This window comes from Trichosurus vulpecula, chromosome 1 (genome assembly GCF_011100635.1).
Source record: "Trichosurus vulpecula isolate mTriVul1 chromosome 1, mTriVul1.pri, whole genome shotgun sequence".
NCBI classification, from domain to species: domain Eukaryota; kingdom Metazoa; phylum Chordata; class Mammalia; order Diprotodontia; family Phalangeridae; genus Trichosurus; species Trichosurus vulpecula.
In genome coordinates, this window is record NC_050573.1 from 102802186 (window position 1) to 102820765 (window position 18580).

The window sequence follows — 18580 nt, forward strand, 5'->3', positions numbered from 1 at the left end:
TGTAGGATGAGAATGCCTTTGAAGGTATGGGTTGGACCAGATGACTTTGGAGGTTCCTCACAACACCAAGAAGGTGGCATCGACTCAAACTACCATTATCACTTCAAGAGCAAGGACACTGTTTTCTAGCTCCTCTATACATTTCCAGGGTTAGCTGGAGGACAAATTGTGAGGTTAAACTTCTTTGGTTCTTCTTACTTCCCAATTTCCTAGGTTTTCCTCCCTTTCCCCATCTACCTAGTTTCCTTATTGGATACCCACTTTGTGCCCAGGCACTGGGAATAGGAAGACTAAAATGAAAGTCTCCTACATTTACCAAGCTTATATTCTACGGGGGGAAACAGCTAGCTAGCTGTCTGTGTAACAAGATTTTCAGTCATTTCTAGTCCTGTCTGACTCTTCATGACCCTATTTGGGATTTCCTTTTCTTTTTTTTCATTTTTGGAAGCAATTGGGTTATATGGGGTTTTTTATATGAGGAAACTGAGGCAAACAGGGTTAAGTGACTTGCTCAAGATCACTCAGGTAGTAAGTGTCTGAGGCCAGATTTGAACTCAGAAAGTTGAGTCTTCCTGACACCAGGCCCAGCACTGCACCACCTAGCTACCCCATCTAACTAGATGGTATATCTATACAAAGAAAATATATAGACCCAGCTATATCTATATAAAGTACACATGCAAATGTATATGTGTGTATACATCTGTGTGTATATATATATATACATATATATATATGGTGTGTGTGTACACTCTGAAATTGTGTTATGCATATATATACATATAGATACAATATAGATATGGATATAACTATAGACACAGATTTAGCTATAAATATTATACAGATAGGGGTATCCTGGTAAATATTTAACAACCAGTTTTCTGAAAAAAAGTACACACGACACACTTTAAGTTTACTCTTTTAACATTTCCCCATTGCTTTCTGAAATCTAGAAACCAATAAAACAATAGATCAAGACCTGATTTGTAGCATTAGCCAATTTCTGATGTGCAAATGCTCACGTTGAAAATTTTATTATTGGCTCTCCTGAGCCAGTGGAAGCTGACTACAGCACACCTCTGGCTATATAGATACAGTTTCCCCAGTAGTATGTACAGCATCCTAAGGCAGCTAGGTGACACAGTGGTTAGAGAGCTAGACTTGAAATCAAGAAGAATTGAGTTTGAATCTTGCCTCAGATACTTATCAACTGACTAATCCTGGGCAAAGTATATAATCTCTCTAAGCCTCAGTTTTCTTCATCTGAAAAATGGGCCTAATAGTAGCACCTACCTCTCAGGATTGTTATGAGAATAAAACGAGGTAATATTTGTAAAGGGCTTCGCAAACCTTAAGCCTTACATAAATGCTAGCCCTTGTTTCTGTATCTCCAGTGCCTATCGCATAGTAGGTACTTAATATTACAGAACTTCAGAGTTTAAAGGGACCTGAGTGTTAATAATATTTCAAGTTTTGCAGAATACTTTACCTATATAATCTCTCTTCACAACAACCCATTGTGGTTAGGGGTATTTACAGGGGAGAAATTGAGACTGAGAAATTAAGCGACTTGCCCAGGGTCACACAGCAAATAAGGGCTGGAAGGTAGGATCTCCAACACCCTACCCATCTACACATTTGTGTGTGTGCATACATACATACTTACACACATATTTATGTGTATATTATATATGTATGCATGCATGCATGTATATTTATACACACATATGTATATAAGTATAGACAAAATACATATAAGGCAACTTTGGTAAGGAGGGGAAATCTGGGAAGGCTTCCTATAGGAGGTAAAATTTGAGCTGAGCCTTGAAAGAAACTAGGGATTTCAAGAGACAAAGGTGAAGAGGGAATACATTCAAGGCATGGGCCATAGGGAGTGCAAATACTGTTTTTAAATATTTTGGCCTTTTAAAATATTCTTTGTTGCTTCTGTTAATGAATACTAAATTTAGAACTTTAAACATTAGTCCTGTTTTAACAGGGCCTCTTAGAAACATCCATCTTAATGCAAAGGGGTGAATCTCTACTAATGAGAACTTCTGATGTTATATATACCGACTGGGGAGCTATTAGGGGGCTTTTCGGTATCCTTGAAGACACACATGGCCCTAAATCTATGATCCTTTGCCACAACAACAATATATTCATATTTATATTTATTCATATATTCAATTCTCCCCCAAAAAACCTCTGTGGAGTTTGAGTATAATTCTTCTAGTTGGTTTTATATGTATGTGTGTAATATACACATAATTATATATATATATATATACATACATTATATCTATATTTAGATATGTTTACAATACATATGCATATGTGTATATCTAGTAGTATATATTAATATATTATTATAAGGTATATATCCTGTAGTAATTTATAATCATATGTATAATTATACAAATGTATGTTATATTAATATATTACTTATATTGTTCTTGTTGGTAATTTATAGTAACTATATGTTTTATTAATATATGAGATAATTGCAACATAGTTATATAATTGTCAATAAAAAGTATTTCATATTAGTTAATTATGTAATAATTATACAATTATATTAATATAGATTTTATTTTCTCTATCTTTCTATCTATCCATCTAAGCTACCCGCTTTGCCTATGTTAGGGGCTAATCCTGGTCTCTACTACTTACCAAATAGTAGAGGACAAGGACTCAGCACACAGTAAGTGCTGAACATATATTGTGAACTAACTTGCTATTGGTGGTGCTCCCAAGAGATTAAGTCAATGGATGGATTCATATGAGCAGGCTTAGTTCCCATGGTAATTTCTGGTTGAGGGTTAGGTTTAGCAGGCTGCTTCCTTACCAGGTCAAACCAACATCTCCAGATTCATAAAGTACCATGAGTTACAGACAAAGAGATCAGCAAGGGTCAATGTCAGCCTGAGAAGTAATTGGTTCCACTGACCTGACTGGAAGCCACACAATCAATGTTGACATATGTGCCAGTGTAGAAATCACATACGGCATCAGATCCAGTCCCAGCCACTGTGAGGAAGGTGCAAGCCTCATCAATAGAGCAGTCTAAGAACACCAGAGAGAAAAGAAGAAATTCACATTTATGGTCACAAAACACGTTGACCTTGTTTGATTCTCACTGCCACCCCCGTTTCACAGATGAGGTAATGGAAGCTGAGTGACTGATTTGTCCACAATCTCACAAAAATGAACCTCCGCTGGACAAGAGGGGTGCTCTCTTCGTCTTGGATTTTTGTCTTTATATTCTTAATAGTGTGACTAGGTTCTGTCTCCAGGGTGATTGCCTGGCAGGGTCTTCACAAAGATCTACACACCTCCTCTAAAATGCAGGATCAGATGGAGGGTGGATTCTTTCTGGATGTTGTTGTCAGACAGGTAGTAGTAGTAGTAGCAGCAGCAGCAGGAGGAGGAGGAGTGATACTAGCGGTATTAGTAGTAAACTAGTAGTGGTAATAGTAGTGGTAGTAAAACTACTACTACTACTAGTAGTAGTAGTAGTATTAATAGCAATAGTAGTAGTGACAGTATAAGTAATAATAGTAGTGATATCACTACTAGTAGTAACAGTAGTACCAGCAACAGAATTAATAGTAATAGTAGTAACACTAGCATTATTATTAGTAGTATTAATATTAGTAATAGTATAAAAATGGTAGCAGTAAGAGTAGTAGTAGCAGTAGTAATGCTAGTAGTAGCAGTAGCAGTAGTAGCCCTTCAAATACTTGAAGGCAGCTATTACATCTTGCTTTATTTTCTTTTTTCTAAACTAAAGATCCCTAGTTTCTTCAAATGATCCTCATATGGCATGACAGTAGGATCATAAGAATATAGATTTAGATCTGGAAGGAACCTTAGAAGCCATAGAACCCAAGCCCCTCATTTTATGGATAAGAAAACTGATACCCAGAGACGTTAACAGACTTGCCCAGACTCACACACCATCCTGTTTACCCTTGTATTTTGGTGACTTGGCTAATTTTTTTGTTCCCTAGGTTGAATTCTTAGGGTATTTCAACTGCCTTGTGTAACATCAATGTTACTAGTAGTTTCTGTGGGGGTGTAAGACCAACAACACTGGCACACAGGAGGGCTGCTAGCACAGGTCCTTTGATTTGCTTTTCTAAGGAAAACAACTTTAAGGGGTTAATAATCTTACTTTAATTAAACATATATATATATATATATATATATATATATATATACATACATACATACATATATATATATCATTCATTTAGTTTAGGGGGAAAAGGCAGTGCCCTGAACTTCAGAGAAAACCCAAACAGAAATTATAACCAGAAATTATGTAAATAGAGCAAAATAACGCAAATCAACAGACAGGCTTCTAGCTGTCTGACCAAGACAAAACACACATAGTTACAAGAGAGAGAAGCACCAACATCTGGGTTTTTTCAAAGTTGGGAGGAGGGGCTCCTTAATGGCTACCCAGAGTTTCATCTGGCCAAATCCTATGAAGACTCTTTCATGTGTAAGCCCCCAAAGGAAAATGCTAACCTTAGAGCATATATACTCTGTTTAGGGCCCTGGGGCTTGGCGCCTACTTAGCAAAAGGATGTAGGCTTGAGGCTTCGCATCTACTTAGCAAAAGGGTGTGGGAAAGATCTCTAATCACACTAGCATCACATCATATATATATATAGTTTCTAATCAATAACTCTTGATTCAAACAAAGGCAAGACTCAAAGGCAGTTGATTGCCTTTGAGAAGCATTCCAAAACAAAAGACAACAAAAAGTCCCACTTTGCTTGCCATTACACCTTTTCATCATTTGGGAAGCATTAACACAAGACAGTGGAAAGAACAGTGAACTGGTTGCAGCCTTATATCTGCTACTAAATACCTATGACCATAAGTAAGTTATTTGATCTTTGGGGGACTTAGTTTGATTATCTATAAAATGACAGTTGTACTACGTGATGTTTAAGGGCTCCCACAACTAAACAAATTTTGTTCTATTTTCTATTCTATGTTTTATACTTTTCGTTGATTCCAACTTTGACATTCCATGTTCTATGAGGAGTCTATTCAATTCTGATTTAAACAAAAAGTGGTAATATATCCAGTATTTTATTGCTATCAGCTTGTATGCGTCCTCTACTTGAAATTTTGAAGACCAAAAATTCTAATAGAAGGTAAAATGCCTATAAATTCTATCAAGAAAATATATTAATTTATGGTTGTCTGCTAGCTTTAAACAAAATGGTAGCCAATTTTACCTTTTAAATAGCCAAGTTTTTACTTTCTAGGTGGTTTTAATAAAATTTGGCATGTATATGTAGATATTTGATCCCACATATTGGGAATTCCAGAAGTTCAAGGGAACTTCCTGAATCTAGCAGGGATAGTAAACACACTAAATGGCAGGATTCAACAAGATTTTGGACTAGAATACACAAGACTAGACCAGAATGTTGGGCTGGATCTCATAAGCTCCATGTCACCTACAGAACTGATAAAGATTCCATCTTTACCTTTACCTAAGTAACTCATAACAATGTTGAATAATATAGGGCGAAGTAAAAATTCTCTAGGAAAGTCAACTAGGGACATCCTTCCTGGTGGAACTCAAAGCATTAATGGCTCCTCTTTGAGTTCAACCATTCAATCAGTTCTGAATCAACCTCATTGTATACTACTGTCAGGTTCACCTCTCTCTCCCTTGTCCCCACATATGGCCTGAGAGACTTTGTCAAATTACTTTCTAAATTCTAGATAAATTATGTCTACAGCATTCTACTAATCTATCCATGTAGCAACCTTATCAAAAAGGAATTGGGGTTAGTGTAGATGTGTTCTTAATGAAGCCATGTTGGCTCTCTGTGATCACCATTTCCTTTTGTATATGTTCAATAACTATCCCTTTTATAATACGATCTAGAACTTTTCCAAGAGTCCAAATGGACCTCATGAGCCTATTATTTGTAGATTCCATTCTCTCTCCTTTTTTTTAAATGGTGAAAACATTCACCCTTTTCTAAGCCTGAAGTGTCTCTCCCTTTCTCCAGTCTTTCAAAGATCACCAGAAGTGGTTTAGGAATTACATCTGCCAACTCATTCAGTATGTTGGGACGTTGTTCATCTGTATGGTACTAGGTACTCATCTATTATCTGACAATAAATAATGGTAGTACTATTTATCCTGCATAATACATCCCAATTAACCATTTTTGTACCATCAATCCAAGGACCTTTCTGCTTGGTGGAAGTAAGTAGCACAACCACATTTCAAACTTATGTCTTGGAGGCCACATCTAGGTTTATTTCCAATATATTGCAGCTTTCTGATAAATTCTGTAGAGCAGCTGTTTTAATCTTTAATTTTTTTTGCCATGAGCCTTTTGGCAATCTGATAAAGCCTATGTACCTCTTCATCCCTCCAAAAAAGTTTTTAAATTATTGAAGGAAGAGCTAAACTTCAGTTAGAGATTAGTGAAAATAAAGATGTATATGTTTTCTCATTTAAGTCCATGGCACCCCTGAAATTATCAGTGGACCTCTGGGAATCTGAAAGCCCCAGGTTAAAAATTCCTGCTTTAGAGTTAAATTCCTTATCACTCCAACCATACCTGGGAACCAGAATCAGGAGAACCATAGGCTTCTATGGTTGCAGACTGAGGCCTGATGACATGTACATTTTTCAAAGCACAAAAACAGTAACTGCATCTTTGGTTGTTTCTTTTTTCAGTGTGGAAAGTACAAAATAATCCCCATGCTATGCCACCCCCGCTACCTCCCCTCAGGAACAACATTTTTCTTACCTGAGAGGCACTGTATCAGTGGAAACTCTCCTTTCATGGTTTTAGATTGAACCACCATAGTATCATTGGCATTGAAGATAACCTTATATTCTGGGGCTCGCTCAAAATTCCGGAGCACTAAAAGTAAAATAGACTATTGAAATTATCGTGTGATGGGGGTAAATTTCTATAAAGGGGTCAATTTGGGCATTAGGTCAGGAAGAAGCTAATCATACCAAACATCCTTCCACCTCAGACCCCTATGTCAGGGGTGTGGATCCTTTTATTCAAGTATGTCTAGTTTTGTGTTTCTAGGCATATAGTAGACCAGTACTGCTAGCCACACATGAAGGAGAGAGGTAAGCAGGTGTTATAGAAAGAACCCTGGACTTGGAATCAAAAGGCCTGGGCTGTATCTATCCTTTGTCACTTATTAGAGTTAAGACCTTGGAGAAACCACTTAACTAGTGAGAGTTGTCCAAAAGAGAAATGGGTTACCTCCAGGAGTTATAGGTTCATCGTCGGAGCTTTTTTAGAAGAGATGGAAGACTACTTGCTGTGGAAGTAGTGGATGGAATTAGTGCTCAGGTGAACTCAAATCCATCTGTGATTCTATGCTCCCAGAATTTTCTGGGCCACAATTTCCTTAATTACAAAATAGGAATAATAATCCTGGCTTTGGATGCTTCACAGGGTTATTATTATGACCAAAAATAATATGAATGATTAGTGCCATTTACAGAGTTGCCTTAAATTTACTAAACATTTCCCTAATAACAACCTTGGGAGCCTGTGCGCATATACTCTCTCTGTCTGTCTGTCTCTGTCTCTGTCTCTGTCTGTCTGTCTCTCTGTCTCTGTCTCTGTCTCTGTCTCTGTGTCTCTGTGTCTCTCTCTCTCTGTCTCTCTGTCTCTGTCTCTGTCTGTCTCCCTCTCTCTGTCTCTGTCTCTCTCTCTCTCTGTCTCTCTCTCTTTTGTTCCCTTCATACTATTTCATATTTCAAGGATCAGTGATTGTATCAGCTTAAGATTAGTGTGTTACTTCCTCCACTGATGTTGATTATCTTAGTAGCTGGTCTTTCAAAGCTGCCTTTACCAAAATATTCATCACCTTGTACCCAATCTGATTATGAGACTCACAGAATTTGGCAAGGCTAATCCTTAGACAATGAATATATGGATTCTCCCTGAACCTACGCTTGAAGCCTTTATCAGCTTGGTTGGAACTGCCTTGCGATCCATTCCTTAGCTTTTGAGAACCTAGGGTCACCACCACACCACAGTGAGGCACTGGAAGAGGATCTTTAGCTCTAAGTGAGCATGAGCTAATATTCCTATAGACAAGAGGTCCTGAAAAAAAAACAAGTCTATAAAGAAAACCATCAGGTACTGTACAGTCTGCTGAGTTAGTCTTCTGGCATGCAAATTCTGTCAGCTTAATCCTCCATCTGTTGAATTTCTGTAGCTTTAATTGTACTTATGTGTATCTTGTGACAGAACCAGAAGGTTCTTCAGTGTCGACTCTCATTATGTTAGCACTAGAGAATGTCCTGAAGCACATGTGTCTATGTGTCTGGGAGCTCTTTGATTTAAGGGGACGAAGAAATTTTAGAATGAGTTGGAGGGAACTGTGAGTGCAACTGAAGGAATACAAGGAAGGCTCTTCAAGGAGGTGAGTGAAATGGGACTCCCTGACTACAGCAAAATGTCACCTCCTACATGAGGCTTATCTTAATGTCCACCAACTGCTAGTGCCCTTCCCCACCCGACCTCAGAAATTACCTTCTATTTACTTAGTCTATATTTTGTATTTATTTATCTTTTTATGCACCCCCTCCCCCAACAAAGGAATGTAAGCAGTTTGAGGACAAGGACTATTTCATTTTTGTCTTTGTATCTCTGGCATCTAGTACAGTGCCTAATAAGTCCTTAAAATGCTTTTTGAATGAATGAATATGAAGGCTAACGATAAGAAATATAAGACCAGTGTTTGAGTGCTTTGGGAGAGATTTAAATAAACTATAGCATTAAATTTCCAATAAGAATAGGCTCTTAAACACTAGACTAGGCTAAGGAGCAGTGAGATCTCTTTCCTTGGGAAGTATCAGAAACAGAATGATAAATTACCCTCTCTCCGGAGGTAGATGACCCAGTGCTCAGCACAGTTCCAGGCAAATAGTAGGCACTTAATAAAAACTGATTGATTGAGCAAGTTACTTTAACTCTCTGAATCTCAATTTCTTGACCTATATAGAATCTATACAGAATGAAGAAAATAAGACTTGCCCTGCATGCTTTAAAAGGTTGTTGTGGAGACAATGTTCTACATACCTTAAAAGTCATAGAAATGGAGAGGTGTAAATAGTAGTTGTAATGGTGGCAAACAGTTCACGTTTGCAAACCACTTCATAGTTTATAAAGGGTGGCTAGGTGACACAATGGCTAGAATGCCAGACCTGGAGTCAGGAAGACTCATCTTCCTGAGTTCAAATCTGGTTTCAGATACTCACTAGCTATGTGACCCTTGGCAAGTCACTTAACCTTATTTGTCTCAGTTTCCTCATCTGTAAAATGAGCTGGAGTAGGAAATGGCAAATCACTCCAGCATCTTTGCCAAAGAAAATCCTGAATGGGGTCACAAAAAGTTAGACATGACTGAAAAATGACTCACCAACAACAACTTATAGTTCACAATGCACTTTCAATATACACTTTTTTGACCCTTACAACTGGGTGAACTAGGCAAATATTATTACTCTCCATTATACAGATGGGGAAATTAATGTTCAAAGGAATAGATGATCTGCCCAAGGCCACATAGCTAATAAGTGGTGGAGACAGGTCTTCTCATTCCCAGCCTAGTCTTCCTGCTACATATGCTGCTTGGAGAGATGGATCAGATAGAGATCACTATTTATTTGTTAGTTTATTTTACTAAAGATGTCACATTTATGACTGTAGCTCCATGCACATTGGGAAAAATAATCTCAGTGGCAACATGAGAATGAGGAGTCATTGCTAAAGTCCCTTTCTGTCTCTAAGTGGACATATTCCAGCATTCTATATTTTAGGTTCTGATATTCAAAGATCTAGAGCCCTTTTCCAGTCCTTTCTAGTCTTCTAAAATTTTGTGTTGTAACATTCTATGTTCCTGTGTCCATTTTAGCTCAAAAATTCTATGTTCTAATGGCTATGGTCTACTATCTCTGACACACAGTATGGTACAGTCCAAAGAGGGCTGGATTGGAGTCAAAGGATCTGGGTTCAAATGTTATCTTTGCCACTTAGTTGTGTGACCTTGGGCAAGTCACTTAACCAGCATGGGTGGGTTTCAGGGGTTAGACTAGAATTACTAGAATTCAGGGATCATCAAACGTCAAGCTACAACCCAAGAGCCAAATCCTGCCCAGCATCTGTTTTGTATGGCCCATAAGCTAAGATTTTTCAAAACTATTTTAAAATACAACAAAACTTTATTTTAAAATGTAAAAGCCATTCTTAGCTCACTAGGCTGTCCAAAACAGGCAGTGGCTAGATTTAGCCCCTGGAAAGTAATTTGTTGATTCCCGGACTACATGATCTCAAAGGTCTCTTCCTGTTCTCAATCTATTATTCCTTAATATTTTTATTCTATGATTCTGTTTGTAATAGAAACAAGAAGGAGACAAATTTCTGAACAGAGGACCTAGACTATGAAGGTGGAAATCCTCCATACAGAACTGAGAACAGAATTTAGCCCAGGAGATTTGCATAAGAAGCCACAGGATAGAAGTTACACATCAATCTCTAAAATGCTCATTTGCCTTCTCAAAACAAAACAACAGGCAGTGATGGGAAATGTGTTTCTGGTTGTCAAAGCCTGGAGGCATCAGGTGTTTTGGATAAAACTGTCATTTCTGCTTGGAAAGAACATCGAGGAAAGCCAAGCAGACTCCTTACAGAAATAGCTGAAATGCAGAGCTTTATCCTTCAGGCTATGTGGTATAATAGAGAGAACACTGATCCAGTAGTCAAGAGACCTAGAAAGGCACTGGCCCTGCAGGCAGAGGATCTGGGTTCAAATTCTATCTCTGCTAATTACTACCTATGTGATCTTAGGTGAGCCTTTAACCTACAGTTAACCCTCTATATCCCAGTGTTTAGGGGCACAGAGTCCCCATGATCTGGAAAATCCATGTAAAATTTTTTGGCTAGTGGAGAAGTCTGATTTTTTTCTTTTTCTTTTATGGGTTGTTTGCAGCACCTTATTGTAGAATTTGGGTTAAGTATTTGGTCATAGGCTCTGCATCATCTGGGACTTCTGTAAAACCCCCCAGAAATTCCCATTTAATTTCTTAGACCAACCTGCCATATATTGAAGGCACAATGGGGAAAGTCGTGATGTAGATGGGATAACTGTACTTGGATATCGGATCCTCACTTGTAAAATAAGGGGGTCTGAGGTCACTTCTAGCTCTGTCTCTTATCCTGTCACCTGTTTTGGTTCCATCTCCATCTACCACTCACTTGCTGTGTGTACCCTGATAAATCACCCATCATCTCTGGGTCACAGTCTCCTCATCCATCAAATGAGGAAGTTGGACCAAAAGCTTTTGACATTCATTCCATCTCTAACATTTGATGATTTCCATCCCCTAGGACTGAAAGGAGGGGGCTGATAAGCCTTTTTTTAACCTAGATTCATTCTACTTTCACATACACACAATATAACTCCTCCTCAAGTTGCACCAGGAGGTTGCTCTAAGCAATGTGAGACTAGCTCGTCTGGATTTTCTCCACTTCATGTTTGGGTATTAGTTGCTACATTGTCCCAAGAAAGGAAATAGGTATTTTGTAATTAAGGACACTCAGGTACACAGACAGGAATAATAATAACCACCTAGCAACTATGAGGTATAGATATAATAATTATATAAATATTTATAATTATATAATAATGATAGCTAGCATTTACATAGATTTTTTTAAGGATTGCAAAGCAATTATATGTTATTTCATTTGGTCCTCACAACAACCCAATGAGTGAGATGCTATCATTATCCTCATTTTACAGATAAGGAAATTGAGGCCCAACAGCCTCATTTCACAGATGAAGAAAATGATAACCAGAAAGATGAAGTCATTTGCTCAAAGTCACAGTGTCAGAAGTAAGATTTGAACCCCGTTCCCTGATTCTCTGAGTTTCCCTAGCAATAAGGAAATATTAATGGCATATACCGAGGGGTGTTAAGGCAACTTTCAGAGAGTTACCAATAGAGGTTATGAATTCAATCTTTGTCACTAGGTAAAGAAACAACTTAGACAGAAAGAAGGTCAACATTGACAATTCAACCCCATACCACCCTCTCTGAGGGTTGCCTTAGTCTCTAGAAGGCTCCCTTTCCGGATCTGCCACCATACGTAAAGGAACCTTTTGGGAAGAGCAGGAGTTCCTGAGGTTCAGTGATGGAAGCGTATAGCCAGGCCCCCCATACTCCCAGGTATTTCTTTACAGAAATTACGGCATAAGAGAATTGGATCTGGAGCCAGAGGATCAAACAAAAATGATTCGATTAATGGTGAAGCAGAAAGTAAGGGCTAAGGGGTCACAATCACTAGGAAATAAGTTTGTTGTGGGGTGATCAGAGTGATCAGAAGATTTAGATATCCCCGAAAATAAGATAATATAAGACAAAGTAAGAGGCACTCTTTCTAATAATAGTTCACATATTTACATTCATCCTTAATTTTACAAAAATACTTTCCTTATAATAAATATCTTTGTGAGATAGATAATGTCAAACATAATTATCCTTATTTTTTCAGTGGAGAAACCCAACTTCCCAGAGTTCCAAAGCTAATAAATATAGGAGGAAGGTATCTGAAACCATGTCACTCCTGCCTACAAGTGCAGACCTCTTTTCCAGCTGGCAAAGTAATAGCTTGCATTTATAAAATACTTGACAGTTTACAAAGTGTTTTTTTTTAAATAACCGTGAGCTTGAGGTAGGCAGCATAATTATCATTAGGCCCATTTTATAGATGAGGTAGCCAAGCCCCAGCCAAGTGAAGTGACTTGCCCATGGCTACCGAGATATAACTTTCAGAGCCAGGACTGTAATATATGTCTTCTGACCTAAGCCTATTAGTTTTTCTCCTAAATTACGAAATATTGGAAATGGATGATGCTGGGTAGGATTTCAACAGGCTTTATGTTTTTTGGAAACTCTGAGTAAGGCTATAAAAAGTCAGGGCATGACTTGTGAGGTAGCAGTCGGCATTGATGGATAGATAACAGATATAATATATCATACACTTACACACATCTCATTGCAAATAGATCTGTTAAGTAAGAGACAGATTATCCATCTGTCCTTCCTTTCATCTGTCCTTCCATCCATTCAACATTCAGTGCTGTGTCTGGCACATAGTTGGCAATTAATAAATGCTTGTTTCCTTCTTTCAAAAACCATTTATTAAGCACTTATGAATAGCTAGTGGAACCACTGATTTATGTAACTGTTGGGTAAGTATCTTAACCTCTACATTTTAGTCTCTTCGTCTGTAAAATGAAGACATCTTCCAGGGTAAGGATCAAATAAGCTATCCTACTGGGCTCTAATACCCCATCATAATCTCATCAGTGTGGCTATCTCCTGCAGTGGTGCAGATCACAACCAAACTGTCTGCCCACCTTGTGTGACTCATTTATCACCTCCCATAAATTTACTACCAGGGAGCTCAGGGCCTCCCTTGTGTTCTCTTGGCATTGAGTCATTGGGGCATAGGAGATGTCTATTGGTTTCCTTTCATTTTAGCTATGTATGACTGGCCTCTCATTTTTCTCTGGTGACCTACAAATAAATGAAAAATATTATACTACGAGGGTCTTCTAGGATGTGAAGGTACCTCGAAAAATAACAGTGGTAGTTTACGTGTTATAGAACTTGCTAGTTAAAGACTACTCATATGGAAATATGTTTTATGCCATTGCACACATACAAGCCATATCAGACTGCTTACTGTCTTGGGGGAGGGGAGAGAGGAAGGGAGGGAGAAAAATTTGGAATTCAAAATCTTATAAAAATGAATGTTGAAAATTGTCTTTACATGTAATTAGAAAAAATACTATTAAAAAAAAACTACTCACATGCTTACTTGATCCTCACAGAAACCCTGAAAGTTTTGCCAGGTAGATATTTTAATTCCCATTTTATAGATAAGGAAATTGAGATAAAGTGACCTACCCGGGGACAGCTAGGTGGTGCAGTGGATAGAGTGCTGGGCCTGGAGTCAGGAAGACTCATCTTCCTGATTTCAGATCTGGCCTCAGACACTTACTAGATACGTGACCCTGGGCCAGTTATTTAACCCTCTTTGCCTCAATTTCCTCATCTGTAAAAGATCTGGAGAAGGAAATGGCAAATCACTTCAGTATCTTTGCTGAGAAAACCCCAAATAGGGTCCCAAAGATTCAGACATGACTGTAGATGACTGAACAACAACAAATGATCTATTCAAGGCCAAATAGTTGCTAAGCTTCAGACCAAGAATCTAAATCAGCCCTTCTGATTTGAAGTCCAAGGATTTTCTCTCTTTGTTTGTTGCTTCATCTGTTTTGTGGGAAAGGATAAGCTGGCTGGGGGAAATAACCAAAAATGGACTTATATTTAAGGATCATTCCTCAGCTGTATGACCTAAATAGCTCACATTTAATGACCCGAATGGCCCCAAAGTATCTTTCCCATTACAGGTTTTCTTCCTAGTCCCTCGGTTGGTTACCCATCTAGCACATACTTAGGCACTGGGAGTTGGTCAAAGGACCATCTGTCTGTGTCCAAGCCAACATCTTTCCAAGGCTGTCCACGCAGAAGGATCTCCCGTCACTCAGGTCTTTCTGACTAGGAATGTATCCACCATCATCATCGCACTTCAGGCCCAGCTCATTTCTCTGACAATCAGTAACACCTGCAAGAGAACATCAGTCAGCCAGCAAGCATTTATGAAGCATTTACTATGAGCCCAGCACGAGGTTAAGCACTGAAGACACAAAGAGAGGCAAAAATAGGCCAATCAGGTTTATTCTGGGTCTCTCAACCCTTAGAAGGTTGCTAGGCAGTTTTGCAGGTGCCTGGGATGTATTCCATGAAATGACTTAGAGGTTAAAGTAAGAACCTTATAGTGGCTCTACATTAAATCAGCTAAGATAAGAGGCTATAGAGAGCAGGGTGACACCTGGCTTTTACAAAGTATAATTTAACAATTAATAAGCATTTATTAAGTGCCTACCACATACCAAGTACTGTGCTAAACACTGGGGATATAAAAAAAGAGGCAAAAGACAGTCCTTGCTCTCAAGTTGCTAAAAATCTAATGGGGGAGATAACATGCAAACAAATATATACAAAGCAAACTATATACAGAATAAATAGGAAATAATTAACAGCGGAAGGGCACTAGAATTAAGAGGGGCTGGGGAAAGCTTCTTGTAGGAGGTAGGATTTGAGTGGGAACTCAAAGGAAGTCAGGGAGCTCAGTAGTCAGAGGGGAGGAGGGAGAGAGTTCCAGGCATGGGGAAAGCCAGAGGAAATGGAAGGAGCCGAGAAATGGAGTGTCTTGTTTGTGGAACAAGCCAGGAGGCCAGTGTCAATGGATTGAAGAGTAAGAAGACTAGAAAGGTAGGAGGAAGCTAGGTTATGAAGGACATTGAATGCCAGACAGAAGATTTGCTATTGCCTATAGGAGCAAATGCAAGAGGCAGACCAGTTGATCATTAAGAAACTAAGGAATGGGTGTGGATGTGGGGGCTGAGGAGGGTAACTTGCTTAAAATGGGTCCTCCCTTGCCCACCCCATTGCTCTGGCTTAGTTCCCTGGTACCAGCACCCTCTCTGGCAGAGTATATATTGCATGCATTGGAAGTGGGAGCAGTTTGTTGAGGCTGAGACTAAGTTGCTGCTGCCTTCTCCTGGCAACAGTAATGGCACATTCAGCTCTGAGCTCTAGGATGTAGCCTGTCTGTCCTGGGACCCACTTAGAGCTAGGAGGAAAACTTTTCATTTTATTTTCTATACATTTTATACTTTATTGTATTTTATGGTTTTCCAGGTTTAGCCCTTCGTGCACTGTGACATGTTTCCTCTCATGATAAAAGCATAGCATGTGTGTGGGTGTGTGTATACACACACACCCATGTATGTATATATGTACACAAAGCATTTTAATATATGTGTATGTATGCTCATGCACATATACATGGACATATATATGTGTATATATTATCTTCATTATATATATATCTTCATATGTTAGTGCTGGGAGGTAACTTAAAGATCTAATCCAACCCTTTCATTTTAGAAATAAGGAAACTGAGACCTGAGAAGACAGGTGACTTATCCAGGCTAGCTACCAGAAAACTAAAAAGTAGCAGAACCAAATCTCAAACCCCTATCTAATGATTCCATGTTCTGTGTTCTTTCCACCATAAGGCAATCATGAGTAAGAACTTCTAAGCATCTCTATTATATAGAAATGCCAGGAATTGACCTGGGGCAACTAGGTGCAGTGGATAGAGTATTGGGCCTGAAGGCAGGAAGACCCAGCTTCCTGAGTTCAAATCCAGCATCAGATACTTCCTAGCTGTGTGACCCTGGGCAAGTCACTTAACCCAGTTTGCCTCATCTGTAAAATGTCTTCCTGACTGCCTCCTTCTATAGCAAGAAGGAGCATCTGATTATCATGATAGCACCCCTGTAAAGACTCAGAACATTGAATAAGGGCATTTTGAATTACCTTGCCTTAATTTGAAACATACCTGGTACACAGAAAGATTTGGGGCATTTCATGTCAGATGAAAGAGAAGAAAAAAAAATTATCCAGTAACTTGGCCTAATCATTTAGCCAAGAACAATACCTGGTGTAAGCTTTTTTGCAGAACTTTTTTAAGGTGTTACTGAAAAGCTTGGGGGACAAGAGAGGGGTGATGAGTTCCACACAATTACAAAGCATAGGCAGGAAATCTCAGACTACTTTTCAGAGTCTACATCCCAGACACACTGGAGCAGCTGTATCCCCCCTTCTGATCCTAAGCTCTCCCCTGTCTATCTTTTCTCAGACTACCTCAAATGCCTGGAATGGACTCCACCTCCAGGCCACCACCTCCACTTATTGAACTCTTCCGTTGCTTCATGGTCCAGTTGGGGTGCCCTTCCCTCGTGTATCCTTCTCGAACTTTCGCTTCTCCACACAGACACACAGAAAAATGATCTCTCCCTCATTAAATTACTTTGAGTGCTTTGCCTGGCTCAGCTATATTTCATCAAAGGCAGGCCATCACCTTGATTCATGGCTCTTTGTACATGTTTTGTCCCCATCTCACTGTAAGCTCCTTGAGGACAGAGACTATTGATTAATCAATTAATCAGTCAGTAATTAACAAGCTTTTAAGTGCCTATCATGTTCCAGGTACTACGCTAAGCACTAAGGATACAATGACATAAATGAAAACAATTCTGCCCACAAACAGCTTACGTTCTATTGGGTGGCCTATTTTGCACATACAAGTATCTATAAAATACCTGTGTATACATACAGGTGCATACAAAAATAGATGGGCAGCTAGGTTGCACAATGTATAGAGTACCAGGACTACAGTCAGGAAGATCTGAGTTCAAATCCTGCCTCAGGCACTTTACTAGCTGTGTGGCCCTGGGTAAGTCACTTAACCCTGTTTGCCTCAGTTTCCTCATCTGTCAAATGAGCCGGAGAAAGAAATGACAAACCACTCCAGTAGCTTTGCCAAAGAGTTGGATACAACCTGAAACAACCCAACAATAACACAAAATAGATACAAGAGGAGGGGGAAGGCACTAAGAGACAGGGAAACTAGGAACAACCTTATGTAGCATGTAGAGCTTGGACCCAGTCCTGAAGGAACCTAGGGATTCTAAGAGGGAGAGGCAAGGTAGGAGTATATGCAAAGCATGGAAAATAGCTCTTGAAAAAAAGCACAGAGATGGACAGAGATGGGAGATGGAGTATCCTGGATGAGAAACAGTAAAAAGTTGAGTTCAACTAGCCTGTGAAGAGTGTGTATAATAAGGCTAGAAAGGTAGGCTGGGGCCAGGGCGTAAAGAGATTCAAATGCCAAACAGAGGAGTTTGCATATGATCCCAGAGGCTACAAAGAGCCACCAGAGTGTGTTTAGTGGAGGAAAGTCTAATCTAGGAAAAGCACCTTGGTAGTTCAGTGAAGCATGGATGATTAGAATAGGGATTAGAGGGAAGCAGAGAGAGCAACCAGAAGGCTATTGAAATAGTCACCACATGAAATGATAGTATTAGGGAGAGTTCTCTTTTGAAGCAGGCCCTGAGGCATTCACTCACAGTGACTTTGGCTGAAAGCTCCGGTTGAAATGGTAGATCTGCCTGCAGGACAGCGGACACAGGCCAAGCTGCCTGGCTGCTCTTGGTAGAATCCGAGAGAACAGGGAACACATTCTTCACCCAGAAAGTAGCTGCCTTCAGGGCAAACAACTACAAAGCAAGAGATGACAGTGAGGACTATTATATTATGAATTCCATTTAAGCTTTCTGGCTGTAGCTCCAAAGCACAGGGGCAGGTGAAATTCTCAAAGACTTAGAAGTTTCAACAGGTTACCACTCTATGCCCCTGTTTACTACCAAAAGCATCTCCGATAAAGGTCAGAGATCTCTGGCTTTTATCCTCTATTCTCTGTTTCCACTGTCACTACCCTAGTCCAGCCCCTCATTACCACCCCATCTGGACCCTGCAATAGATTCCTAACAGGTTTCCCTGCTTCCA

The 18580-nt window shown here is 39.2% G+C and overlaps 1 protein-coding gene across 1 annotated transcript in view; it reads right to left on the reverse strand.

The window, feature by feature from the left end:
- Window positions 1-18580, reverse strand: part of TG (thyroglobulin) — a 385510-nt gene that overhangs the window by 271971 nt on the left and 94959 nt on the right. Inside the window, 4 exon segments of the mRNA XM_036741632.1 lie at window positions 2951-3066; window positions 6801-6917; window positions 14556-14726; window positions 18142-18291. Of these exon segments, the coding sequence (XP_036597527.1) occupies window positions 2951-3066; window positions 6801-6917; window positions 14556-14726; window positions 18142-18291 (554 nt within the window).